This window comes from Dysidea avara, chromosome 13 (genome assembly GCF_963678975.1).
Source record: "Dysidea avara chromosome 13, odDysAvar1.4, whole genome shotgun sequence".
In the NCBI taxonomy this organism is placed as follows: Eukaryota; Metazoa; Porifera; class Demospongiae; order Dictyoceratida; family Dysideidae; genus Dysidea; species Dysidea avara.
The window spans coordinates 10064147-10082532 of NC_089284.1; the positions used below are offsets into that span (position 1 = coordinate 10064147).

The following is an 18386-nucleotide window of genomic DNA, read 5'->3' on the forward strand; positions in this document are numbered from 1 at the left end:
ATAGCAAGTGATTAAATGTGCAATACTGAAAGTATGTAGTGCCTATGTTCAATCGTTCAATCTATAGGGTCTGCAGTGAAAAAGAAAACTTATTAGTAGTATATGTGCGTAAGTTATAAGTTCACAGTTAATCACAGTCAGAGGATGATGGTATCCAACTGATCAATGACTTGTCTCATTGTTGGTCTCTTGTTGGGATCAACATTAGTACAGCTGGTAATGACAGGTACAAAATGAGGCCACCTTGACTGAACAGACCTCAACAGAACACCAATACTTCTTGTTGGCATCTCTCTGGTTAACATCTCAATCAGCAATACCCCATAACTGTAGATATCTATCTTCACTGTTTGTTGACGAGCAGAATCTCTCTGTGTAACTTCTGGGCAGCATATATGATAGCACCAGGACCAAGGGTTTGTGCAATGTGCACAAACTGAGCAGAGCCAAGATCAGATAGTTTAGCTACCCAACCATTACCATCAGCTTTCAGTAGTACATTAGGAGCACTGACATCACGATGAATAATGGGGTGTGGCTGAATACTGTGCAAGTACATTTTAATAACGGCAATTCAGGTGAATTTTGTGCCGCGACCCAAGTGGCACAAAATTCACCTGAATTGCCGTTATTAAAATGTAACCATTAACCTACCATCACAGCCATTTCTTGGCCGCCACCTTGGATTTCACATCTTTTTTCACCATGGCTTTTATGGGGGCCGCACCTTTTTTTACAGCTTGGCTGTTTTTGATTAGATATCACTTCTTTTTGTATTTGTATACTGCAAAGCCGGCCTATGGCTGGCTTTGGGGCTTTTTTAACCCATGTGTTTTTTTCTTTACCACAGGAAGAAGAAAAGAACTTAAAGAAGAATTTTAGTACTTCAATTATTTTTGATTTTATTAGTAATTATACAAATTATATACATATATTTATTACATGCTCATTATTCCCCACAGGATTTTTTTTGCAGCTGATCACTCTACTGGGTGACTTGAAATGTAGTTGAACTATATACAGGATGGTTTCTTTGTAGCTGAACTCTCTGTAACAGGTGATTTGTTTGCAGCTAAACTCTCTACATGGTGGTGTCTTTATAGCCGAACTCTCTACATGATGGTTTCTTTGTAGCTGAACTCTCTATTAGGTGACTTCGTCTAGCTGAACTCTCTACAGGGTGATTTTTTTGTAGCTGAACTCTCTGCAGGGTGATTTGTTTGCAGCTGAACTCTCTACATGATGGTTTCTTTGTAGCTGAACTCTCTACAAGGTGACTTCGTCCAGTTGATCTCTCTACGGGGTGATTTGTTTCTAGCTGAACTCTCTACAGGTGAATTGTTTGCAGCTAAACTCTCTACATGATGGTTTCTTTGTAGCTGAACTCTCTACAAGGTAACTTCTTCTCTACAGGGTGATTTGTTGTAGTTGAATTCTCTACTAGGTGGTTTGTATGAGGCTGAACTGTCTACATGGCGGTTTCTTTGTAGCTGAACTCTCTACAGAGTGATTTGTTTGCAGCTGAACTCTCTACATGATGGTTTCTTTGTAACTGAACACTCTACAAGGTGACTTCTTCTAGCATGATCTTTCTACAGGGTGAATTGTTGTAGCTGAACTATCTACAAGGTAACTTCTTCTAGCTGATCTCTATACAGGGTGATTTGTTTGTAGTTGAATTCTGTACAGATGGTTTCTTTGTAGCTGAACTCTGTACATGATGGTTTCTTTGTAGCTAAACTCTTTACAAGGTGACTTCTTCTAGCTGAACTCTCTACGGGGTAATTTCTTTGTAGCTGAACTCTCTATATGATGGTTTCTTTGTAAATGAACTCTCTACAAGGTGAATTCTTCTACCTGATCTCTCTACAGGGAGATTTGTTTGTAACTGAACTCTGTACAAGTGCGTTTTTGTGGGTGATCTCACTGCAGGTTGATTTGTTTGTAGCTGAACTCACTAAAGGGTGATTTTGCTTGTAGCTGAACTCCTTGCATTGTATCTAGTTTCTAGCTGATTGTTTGTAGCTGATCTCTCTACAAGTTGATTTGTGTGTAGCTGATCTCTCTGCAGGTTGATTAATTTGCAGCCGATCTCTCTACAAGGTAATTTGTTTGTAGCTGAACTGTCTATAAAGTGATTTATTTGTAGCTGATCTCTCTGCAGGTTGATTTGTTTTAGCTGAACTCTCTACAGGGTGATTTACTTGTAGCTGAACTCCTTACATTGTGACTAGTTTCTAGCTGATCTCTCTACAGGGTGATTTGTTTGTAGCTGATCTCTCTACAAGTTGATTTGTGTGTAGCTGATCTTTCTACTGGTTGATTTGTTTGTAGCCGATCTTTCTACAGGGTAATTTGTTTGTAGCTGAACTCTGTACAAGGTGCTTTTTTGTAGGTGATCTCACTGCAGGTTGATTTGTTTGTAGCTGAACTCACTAAAGGGTGATTTGCTTGTAGCTGAACTCCTTACATTGTGTCCAGTTTCTAGCTGATCTCTCTACAGAGTGATTTGTTTGTAGCTGAACTCTCTATAAGGTGATTTATTTGTAGCTGAACTCCTTACATTGTGTGTAGTTTCTCTATAAGGTGATTTATTTGTAGCTGAACTCCTTACATTGTGTGTAGTTTCTAGCTGATCTCTCTACAGGGTGATTTGTTTGTAATTGATCTCTCTACAAGTTGATTTGTGTGTAGCTGATCTCTCTGCATGTTGATTTGTTTGTAGCCGATCTCTCTATAGGGTAATTTGTTTGTAGCTGAACTCTCTATAAGGTGATTTGTTTGTAGTTGATCTCTCTGCAGGTTGATTTGTTTTAGCTGAACTCTCTACAGGCTGATTTGTTTGTAGCCGATCTCTCTACAGGGTAATTTGTTTGTAGCTGAACTCTCTACAAGTTGATTTGTGTGTAGCTGATCTCTCTGCAGGTTGATTTGTTTGTAGCTGATCTCTCTACAGGGCAATTTGTTTGTAGCTGATCTCTCTACAGGGTGATTTTTTTTGTAGCTGACCTCTCTTCAGGGTGATTTGTTTCTAGCTGATCTCTCTACAGGGTGATTTTTTGTAGCTGACCTCTCTTCAGGGTGATTTGTTTCTAGCTGATTGCTCTACAGGTTGATTTGTTTGTAGATGAACTCTCTACAGGGTAATTTGCTTGTAGCTGAACTCCTTACTTTGTGTCTAGTTTGTAGCTGATCTCTCTACAGGGTGATTTGTTTGTAGCTGAACTCCTTACATTGTGTGTAGTTTCTAGCTGATCTCTCTACAGGGTGATTTGTTTGTAGCTGATCTCTCTACAAGTTGATTTGTGTGTAGCTGATCTCTCTGCATGTTGATTTGTTTGTAGCCGATCTCTCTATAGGGTAATTTGTTTGTAGCTGAACTCTCTATAAGGTGATTTGTTTGTAGTTGATCTCTCTGCAGGTTGATTTGTTTTAGCTGAACTCTCTACAGGCTGATTTGTTTGTAGCCGATCTCTCTACAGGGTAATTTGTTTGTAGCTGAACTCTCTACAAGTTGATTTGTGTGTAGCTGATCTCTCTGCAGGTTGATTTGTTTGTAGCTGATCTCTCTACAGGGCAATTTGTTTGTAGCTGATCTCTCTACAGGGTGATTTTTTTTGTAGCTGACCTCTCTTCAGGGTGATTTGTTTCTAGCTGATCTCTCTACAGGGTGATTTTTTGTAGCTGACCTCTCTTCAGGGTGATTTGTTTCTAGCTGATTGCTCTACAGGTTGATTTGTTTGTAGATGAACTCTCTACAGGGTAATTTGCTTGTAGCTGAACTCCTTACTTTGTGTCTAGTTTGTAGCTGATCTCTCTACAGGGTGATTTGTTTGTAGCTGAACTCCTTACATTGTGTGTAGTTTCTAGCTGATCTCTCTACAGGGTGATTTGTTTGTAGCTGATCTCTCTACAAGTTGATTTGTGTGTATATAGCTGATCTCTCTGCAGGTTGATTTGTTTGTAGCCGATCTCTCTACAGGTAATCTGTTTGTAGCTGAACTCTCTATAAGGTGATTTGTTTGTAGCTGATCTCTCTGCAGGGTGATTTGTTTTAGCTGAACTCTCTACAGGGTGATTGCTTGTAGCTGAACTCCTTATATTGTGTCTAGTTTCTAGCTGATGTCTCTACAGGGTGATTTTTTGTAGCTGAACTCTCTTCAGGGTGATTTGTTTCTAGCTGATCTCTCTACAGGTAGATTTGTGTTGATTTGTTCATTGCTGATCGCTCTAAAGGTAATTGATTTGTTGCAGTTGAACACCCTGCAAAGTGTTTTGTTTGTAGCTGATCACTCTAAAGGGTAATTTGTTTGTAGCTGAACTCTCTCCACAGTGACTTGTTTGTAGCAGAATTCTGTGTAACTGAATTCTCTAGAGAGTGACTTAATTGTAGCTGAATTCTCTACACAGTGCATGACTTGTTTATAGCTGAACTTTCTTCAGTGTGACTTGCAATGTTCTGAATCTCTATAGTGGTATATTTGCTTAACTCTCCACATGGTGACTGTCTTCTTGCTGAACTGTCTATAAGATTAACTGTTTGCAGCTGAACTCCCTACAGAATAACTTGTGATGTAATAAAATTCTATAATGGAGTAAATAAATTAGCCGAATGCTCTATTAGGGTGACTGTTCTATTAGAGTATCTCGATCTCGCATTTGCTACACGGAGTTGGCTTTCGAATCATAACTCAGTGGTTTGTAATCCGATTCTTCTGTACTACTGCAAGGACTTTCTATGAAGATTATTCCAGCTATACACCGATTTTTAGCTCATTGCTCTAAGCGGTTTGCCTAGTAGGCGTGAAAACTAATACTTTTTTATTCATAAAAATCGATCGCGTAATTGTGACACAGGTTGGGTTTTGTGTCATATCTCCGTGGTCTTTATCTCGATTCCTTTCAAACCACCAAAAGGCACTCCTACGATGGTTACTCCATCTACATAGCAATTTTCAACTCATTCCATGAAGCGGTTTACCCTGTAGGCGTGACAACAAAACGATCTTGTTTTACGCGAATAATCGGTCATAACTCCTGAACCATTCATCGGATTTGTACCAAATTTGATGCTAGGATTCGCCTTTGGACTCCCTTTCTGTGTGTCAAATTTCAAGGCGATCGGAGTACGCGTTTGCTTGTTATAGCAATTTTTGCAAGTGTGCGAAAAGACGAAGAAAAAAAAAACGAAGAAAAAGAAACGAAACTTTGGCAGCTCGTATCTCGGAAATGGCTGGAGCGATTTCCTTCAAATTTGGAAAGTAGACTCCCGTGGCTGGCGGGCAACTGTGTAGCAAATTTGGTTCCAATCCGATAAGTGATCACCGAGATACAAAGGTGTGAAAATGACGTTTTCGTTCTTCCTGTCAATATACTCACGGTGTGGCGCGCCGGCTTCTTGGGCCGCACGACACACTACCGTGTGTCTTGATACTCCTTTTAAACACATGCTCCAATCACTTTACATATTGATAGTTTGGTAGCTTTTATCACAACATGCATTATTGATAATTCAACTGTTACAGTTAGATGTTTACACCATGGCAGTGTGTATCCTGAAAGAAGTTGATGCATAATAATGCTTTAGGTTGTGTCTACATTCTCTTGATTGTCAGTTAAGCACGAGTCTCAGTGTTTGAACATAATGTACTCATTGCACTGTAGTAAAGTATTCAATTGCAAATTGTAACCTATTGTAACAGAATACCATGCTTAATGGTTCACACAGTTAGTTTTATAATTATTTATTATTCAACTTCAACACACAAGAGCGTATATAGGAACTACAACAGTGAGAGCAAGCTCTTCTTATATATATGCCTACATAATCATAACCTACAGTTAATGAGTACATACTAAAAAATCTTCTCTCTACAGTACTAAAAATAGACCAGTCCACATGCTAATTACTCTCACATGAATACAATAAACCACAGGCTATTAAAATGTCCCATGGTTCTCCTGTCACTCTATACAGCACAGTTAACTACACAGCAAGTGAGGTATCATGAAACATGTCACTAGATACGTATGTCTAGTGTACATGCATGTAAAACCTTGCAGCTGAATCCATAGCAATCAGGTTATATCACACTACTGCTGGTATCTTGTACAGATATGGGTTCAAATCAAACAAGATAAACATATTATGTATCTTGGCAACATATACAGTGATTTCCAAAGCCTAGAATGCAGGATTCCACATATATGTGCAAAGATCAGAAGAAAATCAATCAAAGAAAGTTCTTTCAACTATGTAATTGCTTTGTATCAATTTTATTAGTTTGCAACCTGGTATTCTATATAACTTTTATAAATTAACAGATTGTTGTTTCTTTGCAAAATCTGCAGAAATAGTAGGAGTTTTAATTTCTAATTCAGCACTAATTAAATTAATGTGCACGCAGTTAGAAAGCACATAGCAAAGATAGTGATTCACACACCAGTTGACTTTTGGCAGGTTTGCATAACCATACAATTAACAAACACATACATATAAAATACCACACGTACACATAGTAGAATACACATTTTATTGAGATTTTTGGTCTCAAATATGGCCCGCCAAACAAGCACTAACATCAGAATACAGTCCAAAACTAACTTTACTATAGCTACACAGTACGTACATAGCTACTTAATAGTTATAATATCATGCTTAAAACCTACAATAATACAATGATTGTATGTACAAAAATGCCTTCATGTAAAACTACAGTCTAGGTACATGATTCAGTACACCAAGGCTTATGCTTATCTACAAAAATATAAACAAAATAAACTAACATGTGAACACTACACAATGTAACACAGTCAGAGGATGATGGTATCCAACTGATCAATGACTTGTCTCATTGTTGGTCTCTTGTTGGGATCAACATTAGTACAGCTGGTAATGAGAGGTAAAAAACGAGGCCACCTTGACTGAACAGACCTCAACAGAACATCAATACTTTCAGTAGGCATCTTTCTGGTTAACATTTCAATAAGTAGTACTCCATAACTGTATACGTCTATCTTCACTGTTTGTTGACGAGCAGAATCTCTCTGTGTAACTTCTGGGGCAGCATATATGATAGCACCAGGACCAAGGGTTTGTGCAATGTGGGCAAACTGAGCAGAACCAAGATCAGATAGTTTAGCTACCCATCCATTACCATCAGCTTTCAGTAGTACATTGGGAGCACTGACATCACGATGAATAAGGGGGTGGGGCTGAATACTGTGCAAGTACAGCAGACCTTGAGCTACATCCATACTGATTGGATGAATATGATTGGGTGTGGCTCTTCTTTGGGTCAAAGCATCTCTCAAATTAGTATCCATTATTTCAGTGAGAATGATGGCTGGATGATCAGGGACTGCTCCAATAAACTCTAGCAGATTACGATGACGACATCGTGCAGATATTCGAATTTCTTTTTCAAACTGGTCTTGGTTGTAAGTGGAGTCAATACTGCTGTGGAGACACTTTGCAGCTACTCTACGTCCTCTATAAGTGGCTACAGTAACATAACCCCATCCTCCAGTTCCTAGGATGGTGTTACTGAGGTGTATTTCATCTCGTGACACTACCCACAGTCGTTCTACTGCTTGAACAGCAACTTCAAGTGTCTCCATTCTCTGGATAAGACCAGCAATGACTGTGTTCTCCAAATAGTGACATTTAGCTTGTAGTGATTGGGAGGTCTCCTTTTCTGTTTGTAGTTCTTGTTCTACTTGCTCTAGTTTTTGTTCTTGAGTTTGCAGCTGCTGACTATGTTGCTTCTGAATCTCTTCTGATTTTTCAGCTAGTTCAGTTATCAACTCACATAGGTGGAAAGGAATATCTAAGCAATAAAATTAAAGTTGTTTATTAATTAATCATAGGATTGATCAAGACACACTGTACATGCAATGCAGCCAAGGGAAACTGGCGCAGGCGTGATTACAGTGGTATAAAGGTCTTCCCTCTTTCAGAGGTCAAAATGTATAGAGGTAAACCTGTTGGGATGAAAGTATTATTTTGTGCCTTTAACAGATGTTCCATTACTGTATTTTACAATGAAGTTTTCATGTCAGTCATATCCAGAATCAGTTTTGTAGTGGAACACTTCACATACAAAAAAAACGCTACGTATACCAGAAATACATGCACACTTTCAAAGTTCATCTTCACTTTTGCTAATTTTTTACATCTGTCCATCAACACACATGTAAAAAATCATGCACATGGTTAATTTCAAATTTACCAGAAAATTAGATCATGCACGTTACAGCACATGTATAATATGGCCAGCACTCAACACATAATACAGGAAAGCCTATATATAACTAGAGGCATGCCAAAAGTGTCAACAAATTGGAGAATGCTTTATGTTTATCTATTAAATACAGTGTATATATTTTATATATATTTATATTGCCTTTTATGTAAGAAACCATCACAGACAGACAGACATATGGAGCCACCTACACACACACAGAGCCACTCCTATAGTATGTACACCAGCGTTGTAAGTGGGCCGGGTCATCCGGATTATCCGGGTCATTTGGATCACATTTTGTCTGGGTCAAGTGGGTCTTATCCACTTCACTGAATATCTGGGTCTGACCCGGATGAGATCACGTGTGACTATAAGTTAACTAGCTTGATTGTATTGATGGAAATGCAGATGTAAACACTCAAGAAACTTATGTGGAGCCATGCTCACCATTCAGGAATATGCTTTGCTGTCTGTGCGGGGTATGTAGAGCCACGCCCTCTTATCGGAATTGTACCAGCTGTGTTCTGTGAACACCAGATCCGTGTTGCTACTTGAAATGTAGGTAACTAACTTCTGGAAATTCTGTAGCTGCATGTAAACTTACGTGGAGCCACCCCCACTTGATAATATGTGCATGGAGCCACACCCACTTGATAATAAGTAGCTACTCACTTCTTGCAGAAATTTTTTTATAGTGTGCAGCTAACTAGTGGAGCTTGTGGACTTTTAATCTAGCTCTTGGGGCACGCCTCTATTTTAATTAAACCGGGTCACATGCGGGTCAGATCCGGGTCCCATCCAGATTACTATTCGGGTCAGTGGGTCAAATGGGTCAACAGTACTGACCCACTTACAACGCTGATATACACATTGATCTGACCCCCGAAAGAAAACAGCTTAAAAAGGAAGTGGAGTTTTCTCAAGGAGAATAGCATTTCAGCCAAATAGCTAGATGATTATTGATGCAGTAAAGGTGTGAAGAGCAGACACGTGCAGTTTGGCTCCATCACGAGCTTGGGAAATGGTTGCAACAAGGTATACTCTTTATGGCTTCTTTGTAGAAAATGTGTGATGAAAATATTGATTGGTCATAAACAGTGTCAAACAATTGAATAAAAATATTTTCAGCAGGTCAAGCAGTCCTACAAATAAGCCAAATTTCAAGTACGTGTGTAATTTCATCAGTGAGTTAACTATTGAATGTTTTTGAGGACTCAGTTCAACATGTACATGCTACAGTTTAATAATTAAGCAAATTAGCAATACCGTATAGTGAAAAACTTTGGTGGTAAAAAAGTGTGACGAAACACCTCTGTTGAAAAAATTGGTGGAAAAAACTTTGGCGATTGAAATAATATTCGCCAAAGTTTTTACTGCCAAAGTTTTTATTGTACAGTAGCTATGTAAGGACAACGACAAGGTGTCAACTCATCAGGTAAGTAGTGTAGTAAGTGTATAGGTAGCTAGTGTTGTTGTTGTAGCAGTACTTTTGTAGCTGCCGATCTAACGACGTGGTAGCAAAGACGTGCTTCGCTATCTCCTGCAATGCAGAGAGCGACCGTATTTACTTTTTCAGTGAACTCCAGTAGCAGAGGTTATCATGTGTATCAAAGTATTTGGCCAAATCCATTGCAAGACGATGAACTAGCTGGCGTGCGAACGGGAAGCCGGTTGGAAATTCTATCCCAAGGAGTGCTTACAACAGTGGGACAAATTCCTAGGAAGATTTCCAAAGTCAGCTCTATCTTTATTGCGTGGTGGTACGAGCTGACCTTCATCTCAAGTTCTAGTTATTCAATGTGCTCGTGTAATAATCTAAAAAAATGCCAAAAAAAACTTTGGTGAATTGAATGGTATTCGCCAAATTTGTCAAAATTTTTTACTATACGGTTACCAAAAGCAGTTTGTGCTATAAGGTATGGCCATTGGTCAAGTAAACTTCACAAGGTGTAGAAAGACTTTTCAGTTTTAATTCCAAAAAAAATTACTGTAGTTATGTGATCAAATTAAAATGGACCAATCACTAAACTCAGCCTAGCAATAAATGTTATGCATTTGACTGGAACGAATTTTAGTAATCACCTTAGCATTGTACCTTTATGTTCACTCAGTATCAAATGGATTTCAGACTTCATTGCAATATTGTACTCAGATAGTGTATATCCATCGTTTAGTTTCTGTCCCTGAAAGATCAACATCTGTTTATCAGGTGGTATATCTTCTTCATCTTTTATTTTGGTTTTCACATTCTCTATTGTATCTGATGCCTCTACCTCCAAAGTGATGATCTTTCCAGTCAGTGTTTTGACAAATAAATGCATACCTGTAAACAAACACAAACATAATGTAACTAGATGAATAAAAAATTGGAAATTTTAAAATGGGAATAGGGATTGCTGAAAAAAGCCATGAAACAAGAAGGGACCGCTGGGGTGGTAATGTAAACCACAAATCCCTATTTTGACTATGTCATAAATCTTTAGTTACATGCTCTCATTTTGAAGTGAGTCAAAATAAGGATCTGTGGTTTACATTACCACCCCAGCGATCCCTTCTTGTTATGTGGCTTTTTCAACGATCCCTATTCCCATTTTAAAATTTCCAAATTTTTAATTGTGTACTTTTTATTAATCCAGTAATGGATTATGAAGAAGGCTGTTGTGAATAGTGTAATTTTGCATTCTGCATAGTAACACTGTCAACTCAGTACACACATGAAACTGATCAAATTGCAATGTGCATACAGACTGAGAGTCTCCTAATATGAGCTACAATTCACATTACTGGTGCCTTTAATAGCTGTCAAATTCAGTGCAAGGATTGTTGTTATACACTTGACTGCATTATTAGAAAATTTACATGACTGCTCTATTAGAGTATTTAATCTGGATAACCTGCCCACGTACAACAATCACGGAGCGGAAAAAACCACCTTGCAACAAAGTCATCAGCCCAGATTAAGCTTCCTGGCCTATACTGAGTCTAATAAAGACAGATTCTATTAACCACAAGCAACACACACCAAAAAACTTAACTCTGAGTGCAATCTTGTATGGCTTCTCGAGTGTAATGGCATTTTGGCAAGAAGAAACAGCCCCGGTTTGGGCTGTTTCCATCTGAAAACGAAATCAAAAATAGGTCATGGACATGAAGAAGGATTTGGTAAGCATGGCTATATAGTTTTTAGCACGAAAAAGTGGATAACTTTTGCTGTACATGGGTGAAACAAAATAATATTATGAATAATAAGAATAAACAAAACGGCAAATTTCAGTTTTGTCCCAACTGTTTCCTTTTCACTTGATACTTACTAGTAGACCAAATACTCATTGCAAATAACCACCAGAGGGTGGTTTTGAGTTGGAGGATGCTTTCCACGGTAGTTTTTAGGCGTGCATTCTATTAGAGTTTTTGCAAAAAACATGGGTGATCCCTATTATGAACCCACTATCATGGTTCATGATACCTCAGAACACATGTTGTTCATGCTCTACATATATGTATTTGTGATGATCTGCAAAAACCCAACATAATAGATTGTTTTTCGAATACTTCATTTATGATCTATTTAACTAAGTGTGTGCTCTGGTGAAGTTTCAGTCTCATAAACTGAGAACCTTTGGAGTTACAGGCCTACATATAAGTAGCAACAAACGAAAGATTAATTTGCAAAGCAAGCATAGGAAAAATAAATTATTACAGGTGTTTATTGTAACTTATGACAGCAGGGCTGTAAATAAGGTGCAACCCTCAAAAGAGCCTGGGTGAAAAAAGTTCTGAATCAAAGGTGGCGGCCAAGAAATGGCTGCAGTAATGTTAATACCAATCATTTTTAATGATGAGTGTGATCATCACAAATGACTGGTATTAACATCAGTCTAGCCATTTCTTGGACACCACCTCTTTAACTTCACATCTTGTTTCACCCTGGCTCTTTTGGAGGTTGCACCCTCGTTTTACAGCTTGGCTGCTTTGGTATAGATATCACTTCTTTTTGTTAGTGTAACTCAGCAATTATCAACCATCACTTATTATTGACTAAAACGCTTAACTTATTATCGACTATTAAATTGATAGAGCTTTTCCGGAGAATCCATAAATAATCAAACATTCATGTTTGTCTTGATGCTGAAACTATCTCACAGATTTAGAGCCTGAAGCGACACTGCTAGACAAGGGTGGAAGACCAGGAAGGCAAGGTTGAACACTAGTGATTCGAGTGAGTCCTCCAGTAGGCCTTCTCACGATTATACAGACTGGTCCTCCTAAGAAAAGTAGGCAGTGGGATGAAACCTCCATGATTCGTGCCATGTAAGCTGTAAAGTCAGGCAAATTGAAGGCAAATCAAGCTGCCAAGAAGTTTGGTATGCCTCCAACCACCTTGAAAGATAGGATTTCAGGTAGAGTAAGGCACGGAAGGAACCCGAGACCTGAGCCATATTTAACCAACGATGAGGAAAATAGCTTACCTATTTTGTTTGATCACAGCTTGCAAAATGGGGCATGGAAAAGCCAAGCAAGAAGTTCTTCGTATTGTAAAATGAATTGTGCAGAAAAAGAATCCTGATAGAAATATGGATGGCTTCAAAGAGGAAGGATGGTGGCAAGGTTTCATGAAAAGACACAATGAATTGTCATTACGCTGCTCTGACCCACTATCTAATTGTTGATCAAAAGCTATAACAAAGGATTACCTTGATTACTACTACTCACTATTGAAGGAGACATTGGAAGAAAATGGCTTGATGAACAAGAGTTACAATATGGATGAGACAGGAATGCCGTTAGACAGCAAGCAGCTTAAGAGGATTGCTCCGAAAAGATTAAAAAAAGTTTATGGTCCATCATCTGGTAACAAAACACAAATAACTGTATTGTCCTGTGCAAATGCTGTGGGAACAATGTTACCATCCATGGTAATATTTAAAGGGGAGTGTTTCAACTATGACTGGGTAAAAGAAGAGGTGCCAGACACTGCATATGGGATGTCACCAAATGGCTGGATTGACCAGGATTTGTTTACCAAGTGGCTGCAGAAACTGTTCATTCCAAGTATTCCACCAGTACGGCCAGTGATACTTCTCTTAGATGGGCACTCTTCCCATTTTAATCCTGAAGCCATTGCAGTAGCTGCTGAAGAAAAGGTTATTATTTTTCATCTCCCGCCACACACGTTTCATGTAGCACTGCCACTTGATGTAAGCTTTTTTGGTCCACTTAAACAGCATTGGGCAAAGGTGTGTCATGATTACATGAGTGATAATCCTGAAAGGGTAGTCACAAAATTTCATTTTTCTTCACTCTTTAGTCAAGCTTGATTTCAGACCATTAATCCAGCTACAATTATGTTTGGCTTTCGCAAAGTTGGAGTGTACCCTTTCAATGTTACAGCCATCTAGCCTTACACAGATGAAGATGATGTATCAGATGAAATTCCACATGTACCTTCCAGCAGTAGTGGGACATCTCATCATGATGATATTGGCATTCCCAATCACTATCCAGGCATAGTCAAAAATGTAGAAGGTCTAGTGCAAAGTCGGTATGATGATATGAATGGTGACATTGAATTATTTCAACTGTAATGTAACTGAACTACCGTCTACCCGGAAATTTTCACAGTATGTATATTTCACAGTTATGTTCTCAGTACGCCCACTTTAAAATCGGGAATGTGTGATACTGTTTGTAAGCATATGTGTGGAGTCCACATATGCCTACAATAGTATCACACACCAGGAGCCACACTAATTATTAGTAGCTAAGGTGAGTTGAAGTTTTTAGGACAAACATAAATTTTCACATGATAAAATTTCACGGTAGCTTTACTAACCGTGAAAATTATGTACCACGAAAATTTCCGGATATTATATTATGTATTTATTTGTTTGTACCCACAAGCTGTAATTATAATGAATGCACACGTGTCTGTAATTGATTCCAATTAACACTTGTAGTGTGTGAATGAGTGTGTTAATCCATGCCGAGTAGACTTCTATTACACTGGTAGCAGAGGATGGCTAGTAAACACGTTAGTATACCGAAGTCTTTTACAGATGGTGATGCTCAAGAGTGGTTCCAGTGTTTTGAAATTTGTGCCGCTGCGAATGAGTGGACTGATGCAACAAAATTGTTGAAACTGCCCACGTTGTTGAAAGGAGAGGTACTGGTGGTATGGTTGGAATTTTATACGGAGAGTACGGCAGACTACACCACAGCGAAGAAAAATCTGAACAGCAAGATGGCGCTTACAGAATTCGTCTCGTTAGAAGAATTTCACTCTCACAAGCTTCGCCTAGGAGAAGCCATCGCTCTTTATCTTCACGACCTTAAGTGACTGCTAAAGCAAGCAATGCCGGGGTTGGCAGCAGCAGCGGCCAAGCCATTATTATTACACCAGTTCTTGGTGGGTTACCTGGACCCAATGGTAGACAGCTGCGCGCCGTTGGTGTGGCAGATGACCTCAACACCGTTGTTAAAAGAGCAAAGCTTTTGATGGCAATTAATGAACAAGAAAAAACTACAGCAGCATTATCCACTTGGGCAACAGAATTTGACGAACTGAGGAGTCAAATGCAACAGCTGACAGAACAGGTGGCTGCACTTACCACAAAATCAAAGAGTGGAAGTACACAACATTGTTATTACTGCAAGCAGCCAGGGCACATTCAGCGTTATTGTCCAGTAGGAAGAGCTAATCGAAGATGCTATACTTGTGGTAGACCAGGACATTTGGCAAGAGATTGCTGGCAGGGAAACGACCAGGGGATATCTGTATGGGGTAGCAGATGTCTCCCTTGCACTTAAGCCCTATGAACACTGTTGTTATAGCCACTGTAAATCACATGCATCTAGTATAGTAGGGAAGGTTGGTGGAATCAGTAGTGAAATTTTACTCAATTCAGGTTCATCTGTGCCTCTTTTATCACAGGACCTTGTACAGAAACTGCCAGCCACTGAGTCTAGACCATTACCACAAGTATCAAACAGTACGGTAGTACTGTATAAGTAGGAATTCCCCCGAAATGATGAGTGCTGCCAAAAACATAGCCTTTTACAAACCGGCTTAGAAACTTCTTACGCGACGAAAATCCCAGCCGCACATTGAACAGTGCTGAACCAGCAGTATGGCACAATACAGAAAGAATGTCTTGCAGCAGTTTTTCCCTTAAAACAGTTTCGGCATTACTTGCTTGGCCGCTCCTTTCAACTGCTCACAGATTATGCTCCCCTTCAATGGCTTTCGGCTCAAAAGATGGAAGGGTTATTGTGTCGCTGGGCATTAGCCATGCAGGAATATAGTTTTCAAATAGTTTATTGTAAAGGCAGTCTCAATGCAAATGCTGATGCTTTGTCACGCTCTCCTATTCATAGTTCATCACAACCTGTAGCAATGACTTCTGTTCAACAACTTACCATTTGAATGAAAGATGCTCAACAGTCAGATCCTGTGTTTCAATAAATCTACCAAACATTATTGTCATCACCAGATAAGCCACCACATGATCGTGCATGGAGACAACCACTACTACGAAGGTATGCTCAATTGTGGCACCAATTGTGTATTGTTGATAATGTCATTTGTCATACTTACTGTCCTAGTCCAGCTTAGTACAACCTACCTTACATTCAGAGTTTTTACAGGAGGCACATGATATTCCCAGTGCAGGTCAACAAGGGTACCTCAAAACCCTAAGCCGTTTGCAACAACAGGTATATTGGGCTTCTCGGATTTTGAAGAAACTTGGTGTGTTTGTAGTACCTGTGATGCTTATCACTCATGCAAATTTTTAGCTCCATACAACTGATTTATGACCACAAATATTTTGAATATTTCTTGAAAAATTGGTCCATTCCTAGTTACAAAATTGACTGTAACTTCACACTGTGTAAATAATTTTAAATACAATTTTCACTGATGGAAGACTATTGATCAACCTTTCCAGTGATCCCTAAATTATGGGATATCTACTTAATTATGGTTCAAAATATTTTATTGAAAACCTTAATCTTTTATATTTCAAAAAAGGCTGCTTGAAATTCTTTGAATTTTTTTGTGAATAATGATTGGATTATGGTCATGTTCGATAAAATTTTTGTGGTGGGACCACAATGGGCTCAAGAGGTATAATGAATTATGTTGTGGTATGTAGTGGAATTTTGTAGCCTATTATTGTTATATGGGAGCGTACACCTCCAATAACCACTCACAACAAGGCCATGCCAAGTTTGTCTTACAGAGTGAAGGTGTCTAGGTACAATGCAACCTGTATTAGTGACCACCTGTACTGAAAGACCACCTATGTGCTGCAGTTAAGTTATACTTCTTTAATGTATAGCACCAAAGCATCAATTCTTCAAGCAAATCCAAAAATGGTCCTTATTAGACAGGTTGACTATAAATTATAGATTTGACCACCATGTGTCCATAAACATTATGTAAATGTTGTACCATCTCTTCAGAAATATCTTCTTTATCAAGTTGAATCCCACTGTAGTGGACTTAGTCCTATTTAAGTTGTGTATGCGGCTGCATAGGTATGTATAACAGAACAGGTAGCACTAATTTCACAATGCTTGATGCCTTTTGTGACTTTAACTTAAAACTTGTAAAAAAACGAAAAAAAAATAAAATGTGAAAATTCTGAGCTCGATCCCAGGATGTTTTGTAATGAATCAGAGCCATAACCACTGTATCACTGCTGCCAGCTACCAGAACCCGGAATTTTAGACGTACTTAAATGCAAGATAATATAAAAATAGTGATCTAGCGTATATTAAAGAATATGGCTGAACCCAAACCCTACCCGTAACTGGATTTATACTGAACCCAAACCCTAGCCCTAACCTTGGACTACTGATCATGAGAAATCATTCTTTAGATAGTAGAGGGTGCTTTAGCGCCCTCTATTATCTTGAAACCTCGTGAAACCAATTTTGATATAATATATCAGTGTATACGTGCGGGGGCGCCCGTGGGCATGAAGCGTTGTGAAATTAGTGTAAACCTAACAGAACTCCTCAAAAGGGATACCTGGACACCTTGATAACAAGGACACCTGTTTATACTCCCACTCTAGTGGTGCACATACCTTTGAACCAAGATACTTTCTGTGGCCCATGTAATATGACCACTTTATTATAGTCCTAGGAATGTAAGGGTTTTTACCATATAAATGCATTACTAGCACCTCAATATAAAAATTACTTTATAGTTGTGACCACTATGAAGATCAAGACAAAAATTCATGTACACACTCATACAATAGGTAAACACGTTGATCACATTTTCATGTGTATTTAACATTTGCTTGTACTGATTTTCAAAGCGTAAATGCAAATACTTTGAAAAATCAATAATAGCAGTACTATAAATCACACATTGAGGTGCAAACAAGTGTTCATAATATAAAAAAAGCTCTTGGTACAAGTAATGCATCTACTGCATACAGTGTGACTCTTCTATTCCCTGGACCCATTGAAAGTGTTCATTTTTGAGAAACCACCAACTTCTTGGATTCAAATGTATGTACTTTTATGAAGTGAGATCATGAATGGCCATACAGCCCAGGTATCCTTTTTGAGGAGGTCTGTCATATCTATGCAACCATGTAGGGTAACTTGAATAGTGTGGAGTGGGGCTACATATGTAAGTGCAATATGGTGGGATTTGACTTAATAAAGGTATTTCTAAAGAGATGGTACAGCATTGTTTATGGATACATGCTGATCTCATTTAAAGTCCACCTTCCAATAAGGACAATATTTGGATTTGATAGAACGGGTTGATGCTTTAATGCTATACATTAATGTCCAATTAAAGAAGTATAAATTAACTGCAGCACATAGGTGGTCTTTCAGTACAGGTGGTCACTAATACAGGTTGCACTGTACCTAGACACCTTCACTCTGTAAGACAAACTTGGCATGGCCTTGTTGTGCGTGGCTATTGGAGGTGTACACTCCCATACAGCAATAATAGACTACAAATTCCACTACACACCACAACATAATTCATTATATCTCTTGAGCCCATTGTGGTCCCACCACAAAAAGTTTATCAATCATAGACCATGACCCAATCATCATTCACAAAACATTCAAAGAATTTTAAGCAGCCTTTTTTGAAATATAAAGGAT

The 18386-nt window shown here is 38.6% G+C and overlaps 1 protein-coding gene across 3 annotated transcripts in view; it reads right to left on the reverse strand.

Moving 5' to 3' along the window:
• Positions 1-6446: 6446 nt before the first annotated feature.
• The window catches only part of LOC136243593 (polyubiquitin-like), a 74941-nt gene continuing 63001 nt past the window's right edge, over positions 6447-18386 (reverse strand). For all 3 annotated transcript variants that reach the window (XM_066035134.1, XM_066035132.1, XM_066035133.1), the window contains 2 exons: positions 10342-10569; positions 6447-7829 (listed from right to left, as the gene is read on the reverse strand). In XM_066035134.1, coding sequence (XP_065891206.1) covers positions 6814-7829; positions 10342-10569 — 1244 coding nt within the window. In that variant the 3' untranslated portion in view covers positions 6447-6813. The remainder of the gene's footprint in view (positions 7830-10341; positions 10570-18386) is intronic.